Raw genomic sequence first — 25,284 nt, 5'->3', positions numbered from 1 at the left:
GTGAAATCAGCAGACCCAGGCGGCTGGCTTCGGTGCAAGTAGTGATTTTATTTAACAGTGCTAAAATAGTGCAAATATATATACATACAAAATGAAGGTATGAATATGACCGGGTGTCGATCAGCAGTGGTCGGAGTTATTGGAGTGATGATGATGGGCCGGGCTGCAGGGGTTGGAATCACTCCTGGGCTGGTCGGGTTGGAGATCCGGTAGACTGAGGAGGTAACAAGAGGAGTCAGTTAATGTGGAGACTGTGCATCGACCTGTGATGGTGGCTGGTGGAGCTGAGGGTGCCAGGATCCAGAGGAGAAGTCCAAAAGGTGAAGAGAGAGGCTAGGAATATACAACATACGTAGAACAATGAGAAATAAGCAAAAAAAACACTACTCTAAGGGAGAGCTGACGACAGAAAAAGAACTAGCAGGGGAGTAATGGGTAAGCTGAGTATAAATAAGGAGTGAGACAAAAGGAGGCACAGCTGAAGAGTGTCGGAAAATCAGGGCAGGTGTGTCTAATCAAAATAATCAGTGTGAGGGAGCTAACTAGGGCGAGAAAGAGAGAAGAGAGGAAGGTGCAGCCGGGCAAACCTAACAGTTATCTGATATATAATTGAAGTCAATACTTTTACTTATGAATCTGCAGAGTTATCACTCAAATCTGCACTTCAGCTCAACTTTATGGAGCTTTATTGTGAGTTTAAGCTCATTGATTAGCTGCCCATCCTGTTTTACTGTTTTGACAGCAGACAGGCAGTTAGAGATTAGCTGGTGAACATAAAGGAGCATTTACTGTAGCACCTAAATAACCAGATGATTCCCTCAGGAGCTGGTAGAGACCAAAAACAGGGCAGAAAATCTGTAATGTTGCATCAGCAAAACACCCTCAGGAGCAGAAGCAGCATTTCGTACTAACCAAAGACCCGGCAGTGATTTTTGGCTTACCCATGAATACAGTAAATTGCAGAAATTCAAACCTCTTGATATACAAAGCCATGTACAGTATGAACATTTGATGATCAGAATGACAAAGAAAGAACCTGGCTCTATAAGTGCTCCTTATTTGGAAGACAGAAAAGTCATTGCCAAAAACTATAATAAATAATAATCAATGCTTTGTTTGCTAATAATGTCGTCTAGTGGAAGTACATAAATAGAAAATCCTCCCACAGTCCAAAGACATGCGGCATAGGTTGATTGGTGTCTCTAAATTGCCCGTAGGAGTGATTGTATGTGAGTGGTTGTTTGTCTGCGTGTTAGCCCTGTGATGGACTGGCAACCTGTCCAGGGTGTACCCTGCCTCTCGCCCACAGCTGGCTGGGATTGGCTCCAGCCCCCCGTGACCCCATTTGGGACTAAGCGGTATAGAAAATGGATGGATGGAAGGACGGAGTCTTTAAGAACCATAGATCTGAGGGGCCACAGGTGAAGAACCATCACCAACAATTAAGAGAGTTTGACAAGTAAGAATCAAACAAGTCAAGGCAACATTTGTGAGGCCAACCCCTTTGTCTGTCTTTTTCAAGGCAGTCCAAGAAAACTGAATGAATTACCAGGTCAAAAGCTGCGTCTGCAGAGATTGTTAGTTACTTTGATGACTGTTTCATTGCCATGGTGAGTGCAAAAGCCTGACTGAATTTTTTTTTCAAATATAATTATTTATACATGAAATCAGCTTTACCAAGAAAATTTAAAGTTAGCCATAGAAAAGGTCCTTTGGAGATCAGACCAACATTTAAAAAATTAAGAGGGTCATGGCTGAGTTTTTTGAGAAAAACTATTGCATATTTAATGGAGGGAAATATTGGCAGTTGCACTAGAGCTGTTTACAATGGATCTGGTTACAATGACGACAGTGCTTTCAGTGGTTCAAATGAAACGAGCAGACTCTGCTTCCGTTCCACACATGGCCTTTCACTGAGAGACGGTACCTGTCTCAATGTCTGTCATCAAGCTTAAAAATGCTTTATACAAATAAGACGGCTCCACATCAGCAACACAGCCGGGCATTGACCTCACCAATGTCCACTGCCAATTAATGTGCCAAAGCTTCCTGGATGGATTTGGCATTTTGTGAGTACATTTAATTGGATGATATCTGAAACTGTGTGTAATGCATACTTCACGGTCAGAGTCTGTTAAAGTGTACCTGAGGGAAATCTGATTGAAATTTATGTGGCAGGAGCCCCCTTCTTTTCTTGGGGGGGTGATATATGAGGGCTGCATGGCAGCCAGATCCTGTTACCTTCCATCTCTGGTGAAGCAATTGAGGCCATTGCAGAAAATGTGAGCAACATGGAAGACTACAGACTACAGGTTCTTCTCATCTTTAGAAGAAAAGAAGTAACACAAATTTAACACAATTTAAAATGTAAAATTGCCCTGGTTTTCAGGGAGGTTTATCTATTAAGTAAAACTGTTGTAATGTGCAGGATCTGGACTGAGTTCAACCCTGAGTTAATGCCAAATCTGATCACTGCAGTAGGAAATAATTCAGTAGCGTTAGGATAAAAGCCAGATTTACAGGATTAATGTGAGGGTATAGACCACCGAGACTTCTGGAAAGCACCAGCAAATAAGTCCATAAGTGTTACTGGAAATAAAGATGTATGCCTATTGGTATCATTCCTGTCATTCTCTCTCTGCTTTTAGCTCCCTCACCAGCTAATCTTTGTTGTTGGGGGTGCGTACGTGTGTGTGAGTGGGTGGGTGACTGTTTGTATCTATGTGCAAAACACTTGTGTTTATATCCCATGAGCATGTTGCTAAAAATACCCTCATGTCCTTGTGATGATGATGGGTGTGTCCAACAGGATGCTGAATCTCTATAAGCTCACGGTCAGAGGTCTCCAGATGCAGTCACATTGCTCCTGAGATCTGTCACCGGAAAATAAAGCAGCAGCAGGTAGGGTGCTTGAACATGAAGTTTCACTATATTTGCATAAGTTAGCGGGGGACTACTTGTATAGGGAACTTTTTAATGTAAATTTAGGTAGTATATTATTGTCCCTCATTTTTTCTGACTAAAATGAATCTTTAAAAAAAAGAAAAATGTCGTTTTCACATACTTATTGTTGCACGCTGGAGGCATGTGTTCTCCCAGACATGTTGCCTATTTAGGTAGTCAGACTGTAGAGCTGTAGATACATTTGTTAAAAAAATAAGTAATTATATAAACTCAGCACAACAATGGCGAGAAAGGCTACAATATTGTATATAATCATGTACGTATATGCCCTTCTCTTCTTATTTTTAATGACTATTTCACATTTTCTCTATTTTTACAGGCCCAATAATAATATAAGTTTGTTCGACATAGCATTTTACATGGATAATTTGTCCACAAACCTTATGAAGGAAACCAGTTGGATGAGAAGCGGAGAGGAGGAAGATAAGGGGGAGGAGGGTGATGAAGAAGAAAAAGATGTGGAAAAAGGTCAGATGAAGCACTGTGGGTGTTTAAGTCAGAATACAAATGAGTGTCTGACTTATATATTATTTAGATGATTCACATAATGAGGAATCGACCATTGAAATGCAGCAAAGACTGGCCTGTGCTCCATGTTTCTTCTACAAAACAGATAAAAAGGTCTACTATTATGCTGGGCAGGAGATCATCATCGAAGGGGCTCTGGACTCCTGTGCAGACATGACATGGCCAGTGAGTATCACTGTTTTTAAGATTTGGAACCTTACATTGATTTACAGTAACTGCCACAAAGTGGCAGATTTGAGTGTCTCATTACACTATTTTGAAGAACAGCCCTGATGCGACCACTGGTCAAGAAACATTATTCTCTTGGTCAGAACAGAATCTTTATCGCAACTGATTTTTGTAATAAAGCTATAACAATAACATTAATTTCCCACAGGCTTCAGCCCTCTGTCACTACCTTGACACTCATCGTGAACAGCTGAATCTTGTGGACAAAGCGGTCCTGGAGATTGGAGCAGGAACAGGCCTTGTGTCTGTTGTAGCAGCACTCCTCGGTATGTGAGAATATAGCAACATGAACCTTTTCTCAGAGACACATACCTGCATGGATGGATTACTGAGCTGACATTCCAAGGCACAGGCCAAGGGGCCTAAGAGGTCAGGGCTCCTTTTTGAAATGACTGTCAAGATTATTTTTGACTACATGACTACAAAGACACATAACCACAAAGGATTCAAAACAACTACAAGTTACAAAATAACAACAAAGAGATGCTAAATGATTACAAATAGACAAAATAACAAATAGAAAAACAACTACCAGACAAAATGACACTTCCATTTCTGGGTGTCTTGCTCCTATGTACACTAGGAGGGGTGGGGGCCCTTCTGTCTGTGCTCAGGTGCCCCTTTTTTCCCCCTGAAATCCATCCATGTAGACCTGAGAGGTTACATTGGACTAAATGTCTCACTGTCCTCAGGGGCTTGGGTGACAGCTACAGACCTTCCAGAAGTCCTGAACAACCTGAGAGTCAACCTGAGCAGGAACACTAGGGGGCGCTGCAGACATACACCACAGGTGGCACCTCTGTCCTGGGACTACAACCTGGATTGCACCTACCCTACATCCATCTATCAGTACGACTATGTGCTGGCAAGTGACGTGGTCTACCATCACAACTCCTTAGACGAGCTCCTGGCCACCATGAAGCATTTCTGCAAACCAGGAACGACTGTGATCTGGGCCAGCAAGGCCAGGCTTGAGTCTGATCTGACTTTCACTGAGAGGTTTAAAAAGGCCTTTCACACAAGTTTGCTGTCTGATGATGGAGACGTAAAGATTTTCATGGCAATTTGTAGAGAAGATCTATTGAGAGAGAGTGAGGGTGCTAAAGACAAGAAAAACAAAGACAGGCTTGTGGAGGAAAAACACAAAGGGAATGTGCTTCATGAGGTCAATAGAGAAAACGGTAAAGGAAAAGAAAATTATAATGTAACAGAGGAACCTTGTATGTTAGAGGCTGAAATAGGAGAATATAAGAAAGAAAACAATGAGTTTAAGTGTGGTGAAGAGGAAGACATGGGGGACATAGTGATCCTCAAAGATGACTGTAAAGAGAATGAGAAGAATAAACCGGAGAACAATGATTCAAGTTGCAGAACCACAACCAGTGGTGAAGATATTACAGGTGAGCCATCTACATGATCTGTGAAAAGGCACATTTGCATATCAACATACAGTATGCATCAAACATATGTGCTTATTATTAGAGTTATACTTCAAAGTCCATTTAAAGGGCCAGCTCACCTATACTGCAAAAAAAAATTTTAAAAAATAAATTTAAATTTACACATGAATGCCCCCCCCCCCCCCCCCATTATTATTTGCTCACATTTTGAAATATCTGCTGTAATGATTAAACCATTGATTATACACTGGGGACTTGAGACAACTTGGACTCGACTCAACTAGAACACTGCCTTACCTGCTGTTATTAAACAGTTAACCTGTATCTTGCAACACAAGGTTAGTGGCAAGAATTAAATGGGGTCAACTCAGAACTGTCCTCAATGAAACCACAAGAGTGATATACTCTGTCCACTGATGGCCAGTGTCTGAACTTAAAAGGGAGTTAGGCAGGGGCTCTTGTTTCCATGTCAGTGAGGTGATTTGGTTAGCATACAAAGTGTTATGGCTTGTGTCATTTGGCTGTGTTTGATTCAGCCTGGAAACACATCTGTTTACTATTTCTGTCCACAGGACAGGCATCTATGAGACAAACATCTGCACAAGAGGACAGAGCACCAGCCTGGGTTCCGCATGTCATTAGCACCCTGATTAAAGATGTCTACCATTATGTAGGGCAGGACATCATCATTTATGAATCCATAGATACCTATGGAGCAGTAATGTGGCCAGCGGTGAGTATTTCTGAAATCAGTCAAGCATTCATTTAAATGACAAATTGCTACAAGCCTCATTTATCTTAATATCTTACCTCAGCAGCATAATTGTTTTCCTGCTGGTGTTCTTTAACATGCAGGCACTGGCTCTGTGCTTCTTCCTGGACAACAACAGAGAGACGATGAACCTGCAGGGGAAGACAGTGCTGGAGCTGGGAGCAGGAACAGGACTGGTAGCGATTGTGGCCAGTTTGCTGGGTGAGTAGTCACTCAAGTGACAATGACACAAAGGATGTCAACTACTACTACTTCATATGTTATGTATTGTACTGTACTACTACTTTATACTGCTATATCTTTGATTCTGTACTACATTACTGCACTGGATTTTTTTAATGGCTACCATTTACCATTATGGGGAAGCTGAGCTGCCTTTGTGGAGGTTTGTGCTCTCTGAGCGCTGTTTAGGTGTTATTGTGCTAATGATTATGCACATCATGTTTCTGCATCCTCAGGAGCTTCAGTCACAGCCACAGACTTACCGGTGGTGTTAAGTAACCTTAGGGCTAATTTGATGAGGAACACCCGGAGGCGCTGCAGACACATGCCCCAGGTGGCACCTCTGTCCTGGAGCTTTGACCTGGATTGCACCTACCCTACATCCATCTATCGGTACGACTATGTGCTGGCAAGTGACGTGGTCTACCATCACGACTTCTTAGACGAGCTCCTGGCCACCATGAAACATTTCTGTAAGCCAGGAACGATTTTGATCTGGGCCAACAAGGTCAGGCTTGAGTCTGATCTGACTTTCATTGAGAAGTTTAAAAAGGCCTTTCACACAAGTTTGCTGTCTGATGATGGAGACATGAAGATCTTCATGGCAACCTGCAGAGGGTGAAAGAGATTTCCGATGTGAGTTTTAACATTTCTAGTTTAAAAGTCAAAAGGCCTCTGTCAGAGGGGTCACTCATCCTGGGTTTGAGAAATTACTGTTCTACTTATCAGTAGCTGACTAGTATGGGATGACACACCAACATCCTCTGTAGTGGGTGATATGCAACTACACAATCAAAATCCATGCACATACTGTACAAGAAAACGTCTTTCCACTGTAGTGACCACTATACATTAAAGGTTTCATGCAACAAACAGAAAGAGAGCACTGCAGTAATGTGAGCCATAAAAAATTTAGTGCCACTGTTCCTGTTTAAGCTACTGGTGAGCTTTTTTTTTTTTAACTCTGTGTGAACCAGGTGTGATACCAAATTAGCCTGAGAAGTTGCTCATTACAATCATATTAGTGTAGAAGTGAAATGAATAGTAGATCATTTTTGAGTTTTATAGACAAATTGATCAACTGTATACTAAATAATCAGCAGACTGATCAATAATGAAAGTAGTTATGTTTAGCCCTATCTCAGTGTGTCTGCATCACTTTTTTTTGTTGTTTACATTTTGTTTAATACAGTAGTAAAAATTTGAAGGGAACTCCATTATCTCAACTTTTTCAAATCTAATTAGCTGTTCTCTTCTGTGTACAAGTGTTAACCAGCCAACACCTTCATTCCTCCAAATCATTTTTATTCAGTGTCAGGTTCCATGTTTGTGACTTAATTCCATGTGACCACAGAATAGTGAGAGCAGCTCAGATCCCTTTCCCACATCATCGAGGAAGAATGGGTATAAAATAATATGCGCATATAAGAGCATACAACATTATCTCAAAACATTCTGTAAAATATTGGCATTTACTAAATTGTATGACTAGAAATATAAACACTCAACATCCAGAAGAAGCATTTCTGAAGTCTGTCCCGACACCAACAGAGTGAGAACCACAAATATGAGATTTCTTGTACCAGAAATGGACATTACAGTCCTTGTGGTGAAAATTAAGGCCATTTTCGGAGAGACTGTCATTGGCAACGCATAATGTGACCAGCTGAGCTATGAACGTATCATCTGAACCAAAACTTAAACACAGGAGAGAGGAGGAAAAAGAACAGAGGAGCAAGAGAAAAGAGGATGAAAAAGTAAAGAACACAAATTCTGTCAAAAACCAACCCCAACTGTGAATCCCTTTGCACTTGATGAAGCCTGTGCTGAGGCCCCTACAGAAAGTGCATACAAGAAACCTAAGTCACCATGTATGTAGTCATTCCAGAAAAGATTTACTCCCATGAGGATGAAAGGCCGTGGCTTGAAAGCAGCTGCTTTTACATTCTTAAGCATGCACCTTCCACTTGTGAGCATCATAAATTAAAGCAATTATATCTAGAACAGCCATTTTCCTTCTACTAAATATTGCTAGATCCAATTTCATAATTTGAATTTTTTTTCTGTTAAAATCATCTTCAACTCATATTTCATTTAACAATTAGACCAACAACATGGGAAAATGATTCTTTGGTTAAATCGACAATACTACAATCTGTGACATGATATCGTACTTTTTGTTTCCAAATTTATAAGCAAACAAGGCTGAGAATCACCAATAAAAAGAGGAAAATTGAGAATGTACTTTGTAAGTTTAGCATGGCTCTGTTTCGCACCATCACTATGGAGGAAAAAAAAATACAAACTAAGAAAGAAAGTCAAAACATCTCCTTTTGAGTCAGGTGACACATTTGACATATTTAAAGGACCACACCAGTGTTCTTGTGAATTTTAACAATGCAACTCAAAATTAAATGCCTGCCATTTTTTCTGAACATTTGAAAATGTATGTTGTGTATTTTCAGATGCATCTTTCCTACCATTCTATGATTTTTTTTTACTTAAACTGGACTGGACTGGACTGTGCGAGTGTGATTTGACTGACAGTGAGGGAACAATCCACCAACTACCACCTGATTTTGATTAAATTATTGCCAAATCCTGATTTGTGTGCAGTCTATGCCGCCTCAAACCAGCGCTAAGAGCTCAGTTAAAACAGCATAGATAGGTCTCTGGTGCAATGACAAAAACTGTTCCAACTTTGCCAGAAAGTTGTTTGTTGTAAAGGATTATTGCAAAATCTGGGTGTCAGGCCCTTTAATGTAGACTTGGTGTTTATATAACTCAAATTAAAAAAAAAAATGTTTGGTGGAAAAATGCACCCAAAAATCTAAATGAACTTAGAATGCTAATTGGTTAGCTGTGATGTAATGTATATATGATTTGTAGTAATTCAGATAGAAAAGCACTGGCATGGTCCCTTAAAATGAACAAGTTATTTGAAAAAAAAAAACAAAAACAAAACAATCATGCCTGACCCCCTTCTAAATGGTTGTCATTTTTTCTGTTCATGTACCCCAAAGGTGTTCACGAGTCCACATAAAATCATTCACAAACAACAGTCAGTTTAAGATTAAAAATCTTTCAAATTGAAACAAACTAAAATCTGCTTCCAAGTAAAACTACTTTTTTCCTTACATCCTAGAAGACATGCATATATGCAAAATACATCAATTAGAATATTTGTATTATATACCTATTGCATCTTAATATTGTGTATGTACAGTATTTTATGACATTGTGTACAAATGCAACAGTCTGAATGCTGCTGAGAAATGTCTCTAATACTGTTAACATTTTCAATAAAATGTGAACTGAATATCCTACTGCTGCTCACAGCTGTATCTGCTGTCAACTTAATGAGGTCTGTTAGACGGTCATCAGATGTGCTGTACAAGTATGTGCAGTATAAAGTGGGGTGACCTCTGCAGGTCAGGAGAAGCCCAGAAAGCACAAAGGTGGCTTCCTATTTCCTAACAAGTCTCCAACGGCCTGTGTTCATTGTTGACATGAGTTTTAACCCACACTTGACACCAAAGGTTGATGAGGGAAATGATGCTACTAATGCTGCAGCTTCCTGTGGTTAAAATGATCACACTTCATCTTTCATCCCATCAGAAAAAGGTAAGAAAGGCACCGCAACACTGTTTTGTCTTCTGAGAATGTGCTCACGAGTCACAGCCTACAAAGACAGACAAGACTAAACACTTTATTTATCGACCCGGATAAAACAATCCCCCCAAAAAATAAAACAAGTTGTTCTGTCCTAGCCTGCCCAGGCAGACTCAGTGTGCCCTCTTATGTCCAAACATTGTGCAGCAGTAAGTCCCTCCTGTCTTCTCACAGAAGTATCATTGTGTTGTCTCTTTGAAAGTGAGCAGATGTGGTCACAGTTATGTTTTTAAAGACTTTATATGCAACTGTGGATTCCACGCTGGCCCATTTACAATATTTACACAAGAGAGGTTATGGGTTATTTCTATGATATGGAGTCCCGACAGGTGAAGCAAGTAGGTGAATGTGAAAGCCTCCAAATGTATCAAATGTATAGATGACACCAAAAAGAAGGTGTCATCTATACAGATGAAAAAAACTTCCCCCGAAAAAAATAATATTCAGAGTTACTGTATTAACAAGCCTTGGCAAGAGTTACACAAATTTCAACTAATTTTGAAAGAAAATGATATCACCATAGGATGAACAAGAACTGTCAAGTGCATCAAACCATGTAGACTTCATTTTGGTGTTCACCTACATCTAAATCTGAAGAGCTATTGAAAATCTCTGGAGGCGGCTGGTAGGTCTGATGCATAGACCATGTGACCCTGAGGGACATGATATCCAAGTTACCATGTGATGGATCATATATAGTCATATGACTCGTGTGCGTGCGTGTCCTAGAACGGTGTGTAGTCTGGAGGGTACATGACAGGGAGCCAGTTCTCACTGAAGATGGCACAGTGTGTCCACTGGAGGTGTCGCATGAGCTGAAAAACAAACAGGAAATGATTCCAGTGAACAAAACTAACACTGGTTCGATCACAAATGTATGAAATTATTCTGCTCAGCTTTTGGAAAGCAAGCAGTCAAAATATCTAATCTTCTCAGGCTTCTCTGCTCATACCTGGATGCAATTCTTCATGTTCTCCTTGCTGGGCTTCTCCTCCACCATCTTCGAGGCATATTTTAAGGCTCGTCCATACATCTTGTTCACTAGAGCATGCTTATATGCAAACATCAAAACCTGAGCAATGGAAAAAGACAGAAGATAAATAAAATATTGTATATTAGCTTAATTAACCTTTACTGAATTAATCATGACAACATACAGCACATCCTCCAAATCCACATTTTCAGCAGTGAAACCACAGGAAAGCAAATCATGTCAGGTTAAACAATGTTAAGAGCACTTCAGCAGCACTTCACAAAGTAAGGGCATGAGAACACCCCCTACATTGTCTGGTGATATACTATATTTTGTAATGGTCAACAAAACCCATGAAAAGGTCAACCAGCAATGACCTGATTCCAACATGTATTGTCTGTGTAGCTGAAGCCTGACATGGCTTAAAAACACATTCCTGAGTCACACTGTTACAGTAGGTGAGAGCTTCCTCCATGGTTACTTTTAGCTCAATCTCACATACACTGCTCTCCTGTCATAAACACACACACACACACACACACACACACACACGAAGTGTGTATAAACCAGCAGGTGACAATAGGCCTCAACTCAGTCATGTTAAGTAACATTTGCTTAAACCACCAGTGCCCAGTTGTCTTAGTAAACTATATTTTTTAAAAATAAAATGATATATTCAAGACTTGTTGTATAAACATCTGTATCTTCAGACAAAATACTGAGATGGAGTAAAACACCAGTTCTCGTTTTTTCATGGGTTTTGTTTGATAATTTGAGTATAATGAAAATACAGAATACCCTTATCCTTATCCTGTAGTCTTACATGGCAGGTATGTTCACAGTTAGCTACAGTAACTTAACTGTCCTCCATTAGAGTGGAACAATGTTGGCCTTTCCTTAACCTTCTAAAACATTTTGCTCACCTTGGAATCAGTTAATTCTGCCCACTTCTGCACCTCCCAAAAGGTATCCATCAAGGCTTTAGCCACATTGTGGAGGGTGTCGTCAGAACTGCTGGCCACATGCTCCCCAGCCTCCACTGCTGCTGCTTCTCCTGCAGTGACAGCACTGGCACCCTCTTGTGGTGCAGGGGGCAGCAGGAGCTGGTCAGCCAGAGCGCAGCCCTTCCTGCTCAGAGCGTCCAGCAGAGACGACTTCTGTTTCTCCATGTCACTGAAACACAGACAGTATGGCAGGTCAAAATAAAAGCCTTGATGTTCAGCAGTCCAGAGGCTTTGCTGGGATGTTCTACTTGGGGTTTCTTAGTGTTTTCTAGCCAAGGTTTGTCCACCTCACCTGAAACAGTAACCACAAAAACACTTCTGTGAAAAAAAAGAAGCTTTAGGGGAAAAGAGCAGAGGTGTTTCACATATATTTAAAATGAGACTATGTAACTTATGATGAACAGTGGCCAGAACTGACCATTACTGGATACAGGTGCATACTAAAATGTAATGTAACTAACAAAAGTAAAAAGGAGTTACATACTCAGCAAACTAACTCCACAACTAACTCCAATCTGGCAGTACTTTTGGTAAAAAAAAAGAAGCTAAAAGCTAATGAAAGTTATGTAATATTTAATGTAGCAGATGAACAGATGATGGATCTTCATAACCACTTGCATGCACACAGAATGTACTACATTTCCATCATTGATGCGAGATCAGTGGATAGTTTTATCTGTGAAGATGTCTCACTTTGTTGGAGTTGTTGGAACGACAGAGAAGCACCCAGTTCACCGATTATTCAGTGGTGTTACAGAGTGATGCCCCTTAACCTCAAACAATCTTTGGCCAACAGCAGCCACTGCGTGTTGTCTGTGTGTCCACTGGCTGCAGCGAGATCACAAACTCAACAGCAGCCACTTTCATAGATAACTGTAGATATTGTTAAAGAAGTCACAAGTCTGCAGTTGTGTATGCTTTTCAAGGGTGACTGTGTGGTTAACCCTCTTTTTCTGCTGTGCTACTTGTCACTTTCCTATCAACTGAGTGTGCCTTGATGAAGGATTCTAATGATGTTCATATCTCTACTATCAGTAGTATTCTTCAGGGTGACATACGCCTTGATAGAAGCAGCATCAGGCCGAGGGTCTGTCTTCATGGAGAAGTAAACAGCCAAAGCCGTCTGGTCGATGTGGGAGATGACGATGTCAGCTGCTGATACCACTTCCCTTAGACGTTTTACACGCTCCTAAAAACAAACAGGTAAACAGACTGTGAGCAGTGAGAGTCACGTGGTTTAAACTCCAACATCTGGAAAAAATCCTGAATCCTGACAGAGGTCCTTCCATCTCTCATTCTGCTTTCTGGTGTGTATTTGTACCTTTTCTGAGTCCAGCTGGTGCAGCCTTTGTACATGTAGTGGAAGGTAATCTGAGTAATTTTCCATCAGTTCATCATAGATGGAGCTGGAGTCCAACCTGAACAGCAAAGAGAGGACAGGACAAATGGCTGAGAGAAAAACGGAAAAAACAGGGGCAAAGCAAGTGACAAAACAGAAACTGTGCACACTTTGTCATCCACTGAATCTTCAAGTCTCTCATGGCTTCTGCAAACTCTTCCTTCACGTCTTTCTCTTTGTCTCCATCCTTGTCCTTCTCGTTCCCTCCATTCTTTGTTTTGTTGGGAGCAGGAATTAAATGGTAGATGACTGGAACAATATCCTGTATGAACACAAAAAACAGTTTAGTCAATAACCCCTTAAAGGACGCATTCAACAAAATCCAAGACCTCTTACTACTCCGAATCAGCAACACCCAAATTCTCAAGCTCTTCCTACTTATGCCAAACTCCTTCTGCTTCTCTTTTTAAATGAGTTCAGAAAAAAAAAACCCAGTTTTACAAGTTTAAAGTGGTGTTCTTTATCAACTCATGTTGATATTAAAGATTTGTAATTTTACTGACCACCAGAAAACTTTAAATATTCTTTTTCAAAATACATACCCATTATGACTAGACTTGTATATTTCAATACAGCAATATTTACATGATTAATGCAGATGTAACAAATCCCCATCTTAATGAAAGGACCAAGCCATTTCCTGATGAGAGCAGTGAACGCTCTGTTGTACAGTGTTTCTAGCTCATCCAGTACCTTTTTAAACTTTCCTTGCCGTTTTGCAGAGGCCTGCCCCTGGTGGTCAGAATAACACACAGTAAGGAAGAGACAAGACAAACACACCAAAAAGGATTCTCTCTTTCTTCATTTGATCTTTCGTCACTCAGTCTATCCACATACCTGTAAACAGTGGTGCAACCTTGCTGCTGACAAGCTACATTTCTATCTTGTGTGCACACAAAACAAATCTGATAACTTGTTTTTCCTGCATTCTTTCACTCCGTACTGGGTTCAGAGTGAATATTTTACTTGACTAATTCTTGTGTGTATAATGCTCAAAAAACACGAAGGATCTTTCACAATACAATGTCAAGCAATGCAAAAAAATTGAAAAAAATATTTGTGAAGTTTATTAATGAGCTTTCAAACACTGGAGCCACTGAGTAAATCAAGTTCGGCCTTAAAACTGAAAAATATTCGGTTATGCAATGAAACAGGTCTTAGGAGATGTAAAGGTGAACAAGACAGCAAGAATAGGCAATGGGAATAAAATATTTGTAAATTAAAGTACATATTTAATTTTTGTAACTGAATTAAAGATGTTTCACTCAATTCAACTAGTGTCTTTGGCAAACATATCCATTTGGCATAAATATGTATTGTTCAAGTTACTTATAACAACATTTTCCTTTGTGGGACTCATTTATCTTTGCAGACTACTCACTGATACAGTATTTAAAGTAAAGCAAAAAGGACTTGGGCAAATCGATTCTTTTTGACTTGTTTTCTCACTAATATTTTTCCCAGATTTTAAGTTTGTGAAAACATGGTCCCAAGGCAATTAACTGCCAAAGGTTGAAGGACTCCTCATTCAAATCATGCACACTGTAACTTAACCATATTAGCAAAACTGCTTTATAATATTAGTCAGTCATCTAGTGACTTATTAAACAACCAGATCTAATGCATTAAGATCTGACATGAGCAACACCAAATAGTTTTTCTGAAAGCATGGACAAAGGGGAACGAGTACGAAAAGAAAAACATATGACATGCATTATCCAAAGGAAAAGAAATTAAAAGGCAACAGAGCAGACTGATCATCTCAGGTCTGAAAGCGAATTCATTTCACAGAACTTTAAAAAAAAAAGGAAAAAGCTATGAGTACTCAAGCACTGGTCTTTAACCCTGAACCTCGGGACCATAAGTACTTCACATATTTAATGACTGAATTTCAGATCAACCAGGGCAAACTAAGGAAATGGCAGACTGGCCATGGTGCCATGCCTTAACCCTGTTAAGGTATGCAAGGTTGTTTTTTTTTCCTGCATTCATCAATGTGTAAAAGTTCCTGATGAAAACCATCATGACTCTGGGTCCCAAGGAGCAGCAGTGACCACTGCTTACAAGTCTAGATTGAGAAAGAACAGAGCCACTGACCGCTTTCTTGCCATACTCGCTCTTGGGCACAACAAGAGAGCCTGAAAGATAGCATCCTGGACTCGTCCCCTTGGGGAGCCTAAAAAAGGGAGAAGGTTGAAAGACAACAATAGAGAGAACAAAGACAGAAAGATCACATTTGATATCATGTTAATATAAAGAAATTTGAGGAGGAATTTTTTTGCTCAAGATTTTCTTAACCAGTTGTGATTTGAATGTTGAGCTGCTAAGATTAGAATATTTGGGTCTCACAGAATATTCCTAGAAGACAATCAATTTGAAATTACGAGTCTGAACCGGTGACTACAAGCTTGGTTGTACAACACAAAACAAAAATCCCTTATTAGTCTGACTCACTTGTCATCTGGTAAGGCTGTGACATAGAAAGGCTGTCTGGCACCCGGGGACAAGGTTACCGAGTTTGCCTTCTTCTTGGCTGAGAGGGCAGCGCGATGGGTCTCGTAGACATCTAGACTGATTGTGGTGGACAGACGGTGAGAAACCACAAATGGCAGGTCCTTAAGGCGCTCCAGCTCAGTAGACTGCTCATGGCGGACCTGGAGGCGCACAGTGTAGTCTCCCTTCTCCAGCTTCAGGGAATACTAGAAAAGTCCGACAGACAGAAGGTGCTTCAGTTCATGATGTGCACATCAGGAACTTATCATTCGCTTGACTATCTGCAATTGGTATGTTTACTCGTAGGTAACTGGAGAACAAGTTTACATGCACTGTAGTAACCAGGTTACTGTAAATATACATATACATGCAGCAAGTCAGTAATCAGATTGTTTATTTTCACTGTGACAGAAGATGCCGTCTCAGTCCCCAACTCTTTGTATTAGTGCGAATGTGTCAGAGTTTAGAAAAGGTCTGCTGGTCGCTTTCTGTCATGCACATGTGCACTTATAAAGAGCCCATTACAAACCTGGTTAACAGTATATATGGCAGAGAAATCAGTTTCCTCCTGGACAAACCTACCTGAGAAACTAAGGTTTCTCTACCCTGATAAGAGAAACTATTTCTATGACATGTTTACATGACATTTTAAAAAATAAAATACATCAGCTTACTGGACAAAACCCAACTGTAACCAGGTTACTTAAGTGCATGTAATTTCTGAAAAAATTACCAACTACAGATGTGTGTGAACATCTGGGAACGAAAACCTATGTAATCTCAGGGGCCAGCTCTTCATGTGATGGAGTGTACCTGGTGTGGGTAGGCATCTCCTGAGCCCAAGAGTCTCTTGTTCTGATCAAACAGCATCCAGAGCTGACTGTCAAACTCAGACTCATAGAGCAGTTCACACAGCATGGGACAGCTGGGGGTAACCTCTCCACTCTTGGGCTGAGGACAGAACAAACAACGATCAGACACACACACACACACTAAAAACAGTATTTCTTTCTCCTGTGTTGTGCTGGAAGTACCTGGTGAAAGCTGTAGGTCAGGACAATCTCATAGAGCTGTCTGTTATTGGGGAGGACATCCCTTATTCCCAAGGCTTTTATCTTTGAACTTAAGGGTCTAAAATAACAATGACAAGAACAGGGATCACACAATGAATTGCGTTGTTATCAAACAACAAAACATGTGTGTATGTGCGTTTACCTGAGGGGCTGAACCCATGATTTGAGGGTGATGGTTGGGGACACCTCCTCGTACCTCAGAGGCGACAACACATCAAAATTCGTCACTCCCTCTGAAGCGTGCTGAGCAGAGACAAACACGAGTTATAAGCAGAAAACTGACACCTTGTGGGTTGTATCTTACTTTCTGGAATGTCTGTACTCTTCTTACTATGTGCAGGGGTGAAGGAGAAATGTTGAGTCCATGGAATGAGATGTTGTAGTCCACTGTGACATCACCCAGGCTTGCCCACCAGCGTGCAATGCACAACTCTACTACTCTACCAGACTGGTGAGGAGACAAAACATTGTTGTTTTAATATGCTTGCTTCTGTAAGACAGTGACTTCCGTTCCAGGTACCTGTGGATGGCTTCACACACAGAACTACAGATAACAAATACAGGGCTCCAGACTGTGAGTGATCAGTTGCATTTTAAGATAAGATAATCGCTTTCTGGTCTGTCCCGTCCTTTGTAGCTAGACAGGGAAATTAATAAATTCATACATATAAACACTGCTGATCAAGTCTATTTTTGTCTGGTACATTTCTGCTGTCAGTCAGCCTGGTGAAGACCGCACTGTCTTCCTACTGACAAACAGCTGTTCTGATGAGACACACTGCACGCAGGTTGCAGTCAGTGTGGATTGAACAAATCCAACACTAGTCGCTAATTTGCGCCACTTGCATCTAGTGAAGTCCCAGTTTGAAGACAGTAGTGGCTGAAACCCACCATCAATCCTTCAGACTTCAGCGGACAGTCAGGACTGCAGAAAAGGTCATTGGTGTGAGCCTGCCCTCCATGGAGGACCTGTACACCTCACGGGTCAAAAGGAGGGCTGAGAGGATCACTGCTGACCCCTCACACCCCGGACACAACCTGTTTGAACTCCTCCCCTCTGGACGGCGTTACAGGTCACTGTGCACTAAGACAACCAGGCACAGGGACAGTTTCTTCCTCCAGGCTGTCACTCTGATGAACACCTAACCAACAACAGTATGACTGGACAATAACCCTCAGTGCAATACCTGTAAATATACCTCGTACAGGTCTCTAGTACTCTGTTTTAAGTGCTCTATTTTTATCCCTAATTATCTCATTTCAACGAACATTCCTTGTTGTCTGCATTGTTTACTGTCTGTTTATACTGCTTTTTCTGCATTGTTTGCACTGTTTGTTGATGTTAATACTGCTATTGTGCTATATTACACAGCCAAATGCAGGTTTACTGTTTGCACATTGAGAGCCGATGTACTTGAGTCAAATTCCTCGTGTGTCCAACACACCTGGCCAATAAAGCTGATTCTGATTCTTTAAAGTAGTAGACTACTAGCAACATGAAGTCCAACACAGACATTGCCAAAGAGCAGAAATTCTTCAGAAGAAGAAAAAGAGAGAAGTAAATCACATATGCAAACATCGTAGCATGTGCACAATTTGTACTTGAACTAAAATATAATAGCCTAATCTTCATCATCAGTGTCATTATTATCATAATTTTGTCCGCTAGCCTATAGAGCACTAAAGTGACTACATTGAAAGAGATGATTTTCCCATTTATTGTGTTCCCCAAGTCTCCCTCTCTTATTATAAATGTAGGTTATGCATACTGCATGGTAAGGGTGTTTAAATAATTTGTGAAAAATACAGATTCGTTGTAAAACAGCTGATGCGACCAAATCTGCCACTGGTGCCACCATCTGAGACTTGATGGTGCCAGTGCCACGAGTATGAAATGTTAGTCTGGAGCCCTGAATTTGCTTTTTATCAAGCTAAATCTATTATGTTTACACTTTACTTTAGTGCAAAGACACAGTCAAATAACCATAAATTATAAATGAAATATAGGTACCAGCACAGGAAAAGCCTCAGTTAGTGAGCCTCTTTCCAATAGTGAAGAGAACTTATAGAATTCATTGGCTCTGTATGCTCTCTGTTTGACCAGGTGGACCGCGTGGAGAACAAACTTTGACGACACATCTCCTGAGTGAGAGGTTAGGGTGATCTCTGCAGGAGAGAAGCAGGGACACAGAGGTGGAAAAACAGAGCAACAAGGAGGAGAGAGAATATAGGTGATGATATGAAAGCAAGAAGTGAAACCCGAAGGTGGAGGAGGAAGACAGGGGAGGGGCAAAGAGAAAAAGCATTTTAAAATGAGTCATTTTAAAACTTCACATTTTCATTTTGAAACCTAAATCACTATACTTTAATCAAAATGTCAAATTAAAAAGTTGAAAACAAACAGTAACCAGTGCCATACTGAAATGTACAACATTACATAATAAATTTGTGGATCAAAACACACCAAAGGTTGACTGATACTACTGGTGATTGCTCATCAATACTTTTCCTAACATTTATCACTTGTACACCAAAGTACACCCCTTATCACACAGAGTCGCTGACCTGCCCAGGAGGCACCCTGAGGAACAGTGAAGAAATGGCGTCTGATCTGGCCCGGTCTGAAGTGGATGTCTGTGAAACACAGCTCCTGATTACGACTATCTGTCACTCTGTCAGACAGAAGAAAGAGCAATGAGTCACTACAAACACACATCATAGAGCATATAAAAAGATGGATGATGCATCACCGCTTCCTGCCGCTATGTAACCAGCCACCAATCGACTTGTGGTGGCTTCACTTTTGGGAAGATGTGAAGTAGTCCATCTTTCTATACAATCTATGACGTACACAAACCTCTTAGACTGAAAATAATGTAAAATAAGAACTTACTTGGCAGGGATGATAACTGTGACTGGAACTCTGAACAGTGGACCGCAGGCAGGCGCTGCTGTATCATACCCACACACCTAAAAACCACATCACAGTGATCAGATTAATACTGATACATACAAAAAGAAAATCTCCATCTTGTCCTCCATCTTGTTTCTGGGGTCAGATTGGGATCACTGCGAGTCATTTTATAACTTAAAGATTAGCAAACAGACAATGTGGGAAATTATGTCAATAGTGCATTTTATGCCCAACATTTATCGTCTGGGAGGTTTTTTTGAGACATCCAAAGAAATCCTGCACTGCTGATTTAAAGTTTTTTTTTGGTGGATGGAGTTTGGTGATTTCAGCCTCCTCCTCCTCTGCCATTTGCTGCAGTCGGGGAGGAAAGTTGCATGCGCACTGCAGTTTCTTTCTTCAATACCAGTAATGAGCAAATGCACATGGTATGATAACCATCTATTTTCATACCATGGTATACTGCTGCAGCCCTACTCTGCGCACTAAGAAAACTCTCTGGACATCTACATCCACTTGAGGCCCTTTGTGGGCTTGGTATATTGTGGATCAAGACAGCCCACAACACTCGGGGACTTCTCAGAAACAATGCTGAAAAATCTGCAAGTCTACAAGTGTGGTGAAGTCTGGACATCTGGATTCAGTCTCTGTCTTGTCCTTACCTCTGTGTAGTGCACTCCTTCTCTCAGCCCCACAGGATCGATGCGGACGTTGACATGACGACACTGGTTCATCAGTTCTAAATGGGAAGGGCACTGGACCCATGGGGTGGCACATGTGAGTGCCAAGTGTAGCTGCAAGGAGATTCGCTCAGAGTTTTCTGTGATGATGTTAAAAGAAGACAAATGGTGTAAAAAATAAACACTTATCCACACTAAATATGTTGCAAAAGCAAACCAAAAATGCCTGTGACTATTGTGGTACTAAGTATGAAAAGTACCTGTGTTCTCTGGGAAGATGGGCTCAATTCCTACTGCATGATCTGAGGGTGCAAGAATTTGGGCTGGGTCCCTGAGGTAGATGCCCCTCTGTGCACCCACGGTTACTGAGAAGCCGAGGTGGCTTGTGGGTAAAGAGGCGTGTTGAGTGAGGTAGTCTAATGCCTTGTCCACCTGAGAGAAAGAAAGGGAGGAGGTTACTGGATGCCACGAAAATATATAAACAAATGCTTAAAAATAAAAGAACATGATTAGACTGTTACAAAAGATGATTAAAAAGACGAATCCCCTAGATCAATTATAGACAAGTTACCTGGATTATTCCATGGCCCTGTGCAAACACCTCAATGTCATCAACCTTCAGAGCTGTGTTTTCCAGTGCTCTTCTAACAACAGGAACAGAGGGACGGATCCCATTCTGCTTCAGTCCTGTATCACACAAAATCATACATAAGGATCAGAACTGCATTCATGCACACTTATTTTCACATCTCATATTAGTCCACTGGACACACCTGAGAGGATTAACGCAATGCCTCCACAGGCATTAGGGGATGACATGGATGTGCCATTCATCAGCTGGGTGCCACGAAGAGTCCAGTTGGGTACAGATGCAATGGCACCGCCAGGGGCACTAATGCTAACGCCCAGGGCACCATCTGTACTGGGGCCCCTGGATGACCAGGTGTACTGGTTGGGAGGCAGCTTCTCCCTCAGGGAATACTCTGCCACCATCATGTCTGGAGTCACATATGCTCCAACACCTGTGGAGAATGGGGAGCAGGAATTAATGCAAATACTGTTTTGTCTTGTTTATTCCCCAAAATCTTTCAATGTTTTCCTAGTTGAACCAAGATATACATGCATCAGTAGGTGTGTTTTATCAGTGTGTGTACCTATGACACTGTTGGTAGTTCCCCCTGGGCAGCCGACTGTGGACAGGCACGGGCCATTGTTTCCAGCACTTGAAACAAATATCACATTGTGCTTCTGGACAGCCTCTGTGATGACCTCACAAATCCTCCTGAAGAACAAATTGACAAAAATAAGTGAGCCTAGGTGTGCAACACAAAATTAACCCACATAAATGGTACCACACCACTGCCACAACACCGTACTTACCCTGAATTGGGCCAGTGGGTAGCTTCCCCATAACTATAATTAACCAGGTCACACCTGTAGTTCATTACTTCAATCATCTTTAAGTGACACAGAGATAAAGAAGGAATCAGTAAAAAACAGAACAAAACAAAAAAAAGATATAATTAGAAAGGTAAAGTATTAAAGCATAACAGTCCGACAGTCCGGGGACAATACCGCACGGATGAGGCCTGTGCCCGTTTCCATGGTGCTGAGGCGGGTGTCTCCAATCTTCACAGCCAGGATTTGGGCACCGGGGGCCACACCATTACGTTCTGGTTCCTCTGGGAAGTAACCTGCTGCAATACTTGCAACATGTGTCCCATGAGCCCCTTTAACAGCACAAAAGCAAGTTAGACTGGAGATAATGCAGTGAAATCACACATATTATGGAGCCTTAACTGGCAAACCTGCAGTGCTTTGTGTTAAATGAATGAATCACAAGGAGGCTTCCTTTCAGAGGAGCTGTGGTAGGATGCCTCACCTCCACTAGTGACGATGCAGAGTGTATTTCCCTCATCATAAATATTAACAGAGTAGTTAAGCATCTCAGCGTTTCCTAACGTTGCGTAGTCCTGTCTCTCTCTGTAGGAGCACAGCACTGTGCACTGGGACAGCTCTCCACACTCTGAAGTATCCACTACCGCCCTAAAGAGAACAAATAGTAACAAAGTAGTAACAATAGTAGACAGTGACAATGGTCCAAAACATCATGTGTGAAGAAGACAAATGCTAGTGTGGGTACCTCCATGTGACACCATCGTGCCAAAGCACACAGTCATATACAGGACCAGGATCACTGTACTTCTTTTCTAGTGATGCCAGCAGCTCTGACTGACTCTGCAGCTCTTCTTTCTGCAACTTTTCCATCTGCGGAGAAGATATAGAGTGCAAGTGAAAGAGACTATGTAACAGCTTTGTTAAAATGCTGGTGAGTACACCAAGAACTGAAGTTTGTTGGTCTGACCTGTGAGGTTATTGGATGAGCGAGGTCAAACTCTTCTGTCTTACGACAGACCTCAGCAAGTGCTGCTCTGTGTGGTGGGTCCCACATCTTCTCCTTTCGCTCTTTCTAGTAGACAAAAGTAACAGTGCCTTTTCAATGACAGAAGTCAATGAGTCTCCAGAGTTTTTAATGTTATTTTAAATATTCTGACAATGTACGCTCTAGCATGAATATTGCAACAGCTTTATCATCAGAAACTTGGTGTCAAATTAATCCAGGTTTTCTACTCACTTTTTTATTATGCATTTCATCATTCATTACAAAGTTTTTATTAATACATTTTGCTGGTGTAATATGGAAAGTAATAATAGAAATCCGGACTTTTTCCAATGTTCATGAGGACAAAGGACAACTTGTATTTTTGGCCATATTTTAGTATTATATCTAAGCTTGCATTTGGGTTATCACTCCTTTTGCATCTAGTACAGTGTACAACCATAGCACTGCAATATCAAAACCATGACAGACCTAATACAGTAATAATTTCATGTCTTCCCACCTGTATTCTTTCTTTAAGAGCCTTAGGGAAGAACTCATAGCCATTTTTAACTCCAATGTGATACTTCCCTGATGGATTGACCCAAGCAGGAGGAATCTGGAAGACATAAAAAGACACAGAGTGAAACAGATAGGAAGCTAAATACATGAAGTGCAAGCCTGATGATGTATAACATGATATAAGATACAGTATCAATACACATCACCACAAAATAATTTAATATGCTGGACCCGTACTTGCATTAGCATATTTCTTATGTGACAGTTGATTTTATTTTTTGTTTTACTATCAAAAGGTGCCTGCTGACCTTAAGTTGTCTACCAGAGAGGCCAGCGATTGTCCCATCTTTCGGTTCTACCACAGTGGTCATGTTTACATCACCACTGCCCGTTGTATCGATGATATCAACGATCTTTGGCTTCCCCTCGGTTGTGACCTAAACAAGCAGTAATAAAGAAGGCAAATCAGTTATCAACAGAGAACTTTACTGGAACAGAGGCAAAGTACATATTCAGTGACTTATAATGGACAGGAACGACTGTGGACAACAAAACCTAGTTTAAAGAAGCATGTCATTTTGAAACATCCTGAGGGCTGAATAAACTTTCAGTGTCCTGCAACAGCAATACCCCTCATGCTGTTTATACACCTTGAAAAGCTCAGATTCAAGCTCTGCCCCACAAAAGAAGCAAGATTACACGTGGTTGAAAAGAAATGGTTACCCTTAATATAATGATGTGCCAACAGACATAACTGAATACAACTTGGCAGATTTCTACTAACCTATTTAATATATGAAGCTCCGGTCTGACTTGGCAAGCAGCATGTTGCTAATTATGACTCAATAAGCGACAACTAGCTAACTATTTTAGCTAGCTAACATTACTACAAACCTGGTCACAACAGCCAGACCGTAATTAACCCAGTGACAGTGCAAACTACAATTGCCGAAGGGAAAAAGCTAAACTGATGTGGACGAACTCAGCTGCCATGCTAGCAAGCTAATATTAATTAGCTAGTTAAATGTAAGCTCGTCTAGCGCCAAAACACAATAGGGGACCAAGAAAAAATATCTGCCAGTTACTACTTTGTGTTGAATTTGTTGTCATAAAAACTATACAGCTCACTGTCATAAGATTAGCTTAGCAGCTGAGCTAAGCTAGCTGTTGCCATTGAGTAAATGTGTACAAATTGCGTGAATGAGTTGGGCCTTTAGCTTTGCTAGCTTACACCAACTAGCTCATTGCTGACTAAAGTGAGGCACCCGGTCAGATTTACCTGCATGCCGGGGGCCCCGGGGTCCACGCCGGTGTCGAGGATGGCAATGAGCACTCCTCGGCCATCGTGCTCCGGGAACCTGGTGAGATAAGACGCCGCGCCGGTTTCTTTTTTGGGGAGCAGCCCATGGAAGGGGAACGGTTCCTCGGTAGAATGAGCAGCCATGATTAAAAGAGCGACAATGAAAACAAAGCAGCAAAATGAGGAAGAGAACAACACTGTGGTAGCGACGGAAGAGGAGAGCTGGTTAAAGGGGCAGTGCGGTTATGCTGCCCAGCCACACAAGTCTGTAAGCTTTATTCAGCAGGCCTTGAAACACTAACTGTAACATTAGCGCTTTTAAACCATCTACTACTCTTCACATCGATTTAATCACATTTTGCTGACCATTCCTTATCTCCCTGGACCCTGAACTGTGAGTCCCATGAAGGCAGTAGTGGAAGAAGTGTTCAGGGTCTTGAGATACCAGACTTCAGTGAAAGATATGATAAAACTAAAAATCATTCACTTTAACTTTAACTCTAACCCTACACACGAATCTAAGTGTAATAACAACTAGACAAATGTATTTCCTGAAGAAAATGTGTGGATGCTGATTGATGACTCGGCTCCACTGCCCTCATCATTACATAACATGCAGTATACTGGCACCAGCAAAACTATCACAGCCTAATTATCGGTGGCGGGAAAAGGAAGTTGTGGATGGGTGGTCCCGCAGACTAACATCCAATCATCAACAAGAACAGGTTGGAGGGGGGGGGGGGGGGCACCCTTTGTATCTTTG

General features: G+C 41.2%; 3 protein-coding genes across 4 annotated transcripts; 2 read left to right on the top strand and 1 right to left on the bottom strand.

Annotated features, from left to right (window-relative positions):
- Positions 1-2,867: 2,867 nt before the first annotated feature.
- On the top strand, positions 2,868-4,834 carry LOC109966114 (protein-lysine methyltransferase METTL21C-like; the record flags this gene model as incomplete). Its single annotated transcript, XM_020610738.1, has 5 exons — positions 2,868-2,901; positions 3,284-3,432; positions 3,578-3,657; positions 3,869-3,986; positions 4,413-4,834. Coding segments are annotated over exons 2-5 (729 nt in total), but the record flags the coding sequence as incomplete, so codon positions are not given.
- Positions 4,835-4,942: 108 nt separating this feature from the next.
- Positions 4,943-6,935, top strand: LOC109963589 (protein-lysine methyltransferase METTL21C-like). Its single transcript, XM_020606237.1, has 4 exons — positions 4,943-5,120; positions 5,693-5,853; positions 5,976-6,093; positions 6,351-6,935. Exons 1-4 carry the CDS (start codon positions 4,943-4,945, stop codon positions 6,734-6,736), a joined length of 843 nt encoding a protein of 280 aa, XP_020461893.1. The 3' UTR covers positions 6,737-6,935.
- A 2,844-nt stretch (positions 6,936-9,779) lies between these two features.
- On the bottom strand, positions 9,780-25,175 carry tpp2 (tripeptidyl peptidase 2). 2 transcript variants are annotated; one of them, XM_020607465.1, is made up of 29 exons: positions 24,501-25,175; positions 23,530-23,658; positions 23,223-23,318; positions 22,685-22,789; positions 22,463-22,587; positions 22,202-22,365; positions 21,895-22,049; positions 21,700-21,776; positions 21,474-21,601; positions 21,093-21,341; positions 20,891-21,006; positions 20,580-20,751; positions 20,302-20,459; positions 19,622-19,698; positions 19,294-19,400; positions 18,740-18,894; positions 17,060-17,176; positions 16,871-16,971; positions 16,690-16,786; positions 16,469-16,606; positions 15,617-15,861; positions 15,260-15,338; positions 13,856-13,894; positions 13,273-13,424; positions 13,085-13,181; positions 12,822-12,952; positions 11,683-11,932; positions 10,739-10,858; positions 9,780-10,601 (listed from the first exon to the last, which is right to left on the bottom strand). In XM_020607465.1, exons 1-29 carry the CDS (start codon positions 24,663-24,665, stop codon positions 10,512-10,514), a joined length of 3,834 nt encoding a protein of 1,277 aa, XP_020463121.1. In that variant the 5' UTR covers positions 24,666-25,175; the 3' UTR covers positions 9,780-10,511. The 2 variants fall into 2 exon arrangements, with proteins under 2 accessions (XP_020463121.1, XP_020463130.1); XM_020607474.1 differs by lacking the exon at positions 13,856-13,894 and having other exon boundaries at positions 24,501-25,174.
- Between the last annotated feature and the right edge of the window lie 109 nt (positions 25,176-25,284).

This window comes from Monopterus albus, unplaced genomic scaffold (assembly GCF_001952655.1).
Source record: "Monopterus albus unplaced genomic scaffold, M_albus_1.0 scaffold4.1, whole genome shotgun sequence".
NCBI classification, from domain to species: Eukaryota; Metazoa; Chordata; class Actinopteri; order Synbranchiformes; family Synbranchidae; genus Monopterus; species Monopterus albus.
The sequence above is the reverse complement of the archived record's forward strand: the minus strand, read 5'-3'. Positions and strand labels throughout refer to the sequence as shown.

Coding starts and splice junctions, on each gene's coding strand:
- LOC109963589 (XM_020606237.1), top strand. CDS start 4,943: ATGTTAGAGGCTGAAATAGGAGAATATAAGAAAGAAAACAATGAGTTT. Junction 5,121..5,692: donor CAGTGGTGAAGATATTACAG/GTGAGCCATCTA, acceptor TTCTGTCCACAG/GACAGGCATCTATGAGACAA. Junction 6,094..6,350: donor GATTGTGGCCAGTTTGCTGG/GTGAGTAGTCAC, acceptor CTGCATCCTCAG/GAGCTTCAGTCACAGCCACA.
- tpp2 (XM_020607465.1), bottom strand. CDS start 24,665: ATGGCTGCTCATTCTACCGAGGAACCGTTCCCCTTCCATGGGCTGCTC. Junction 23,659..24,500: donor CCGGGGCCCCCGGCATGCAG/GTAAATCTGACC, acceptor CTGCTTGTTTAG/GTCACAACCGAGGGGAAGCC. Junction 16,607..16,689: donor TGACCTACAGCTTTCACCAG/GTACTTCCAGCA, acceptor TTCTGTCCTCAG/CCCAAGAGTGGAGAGGTTAC.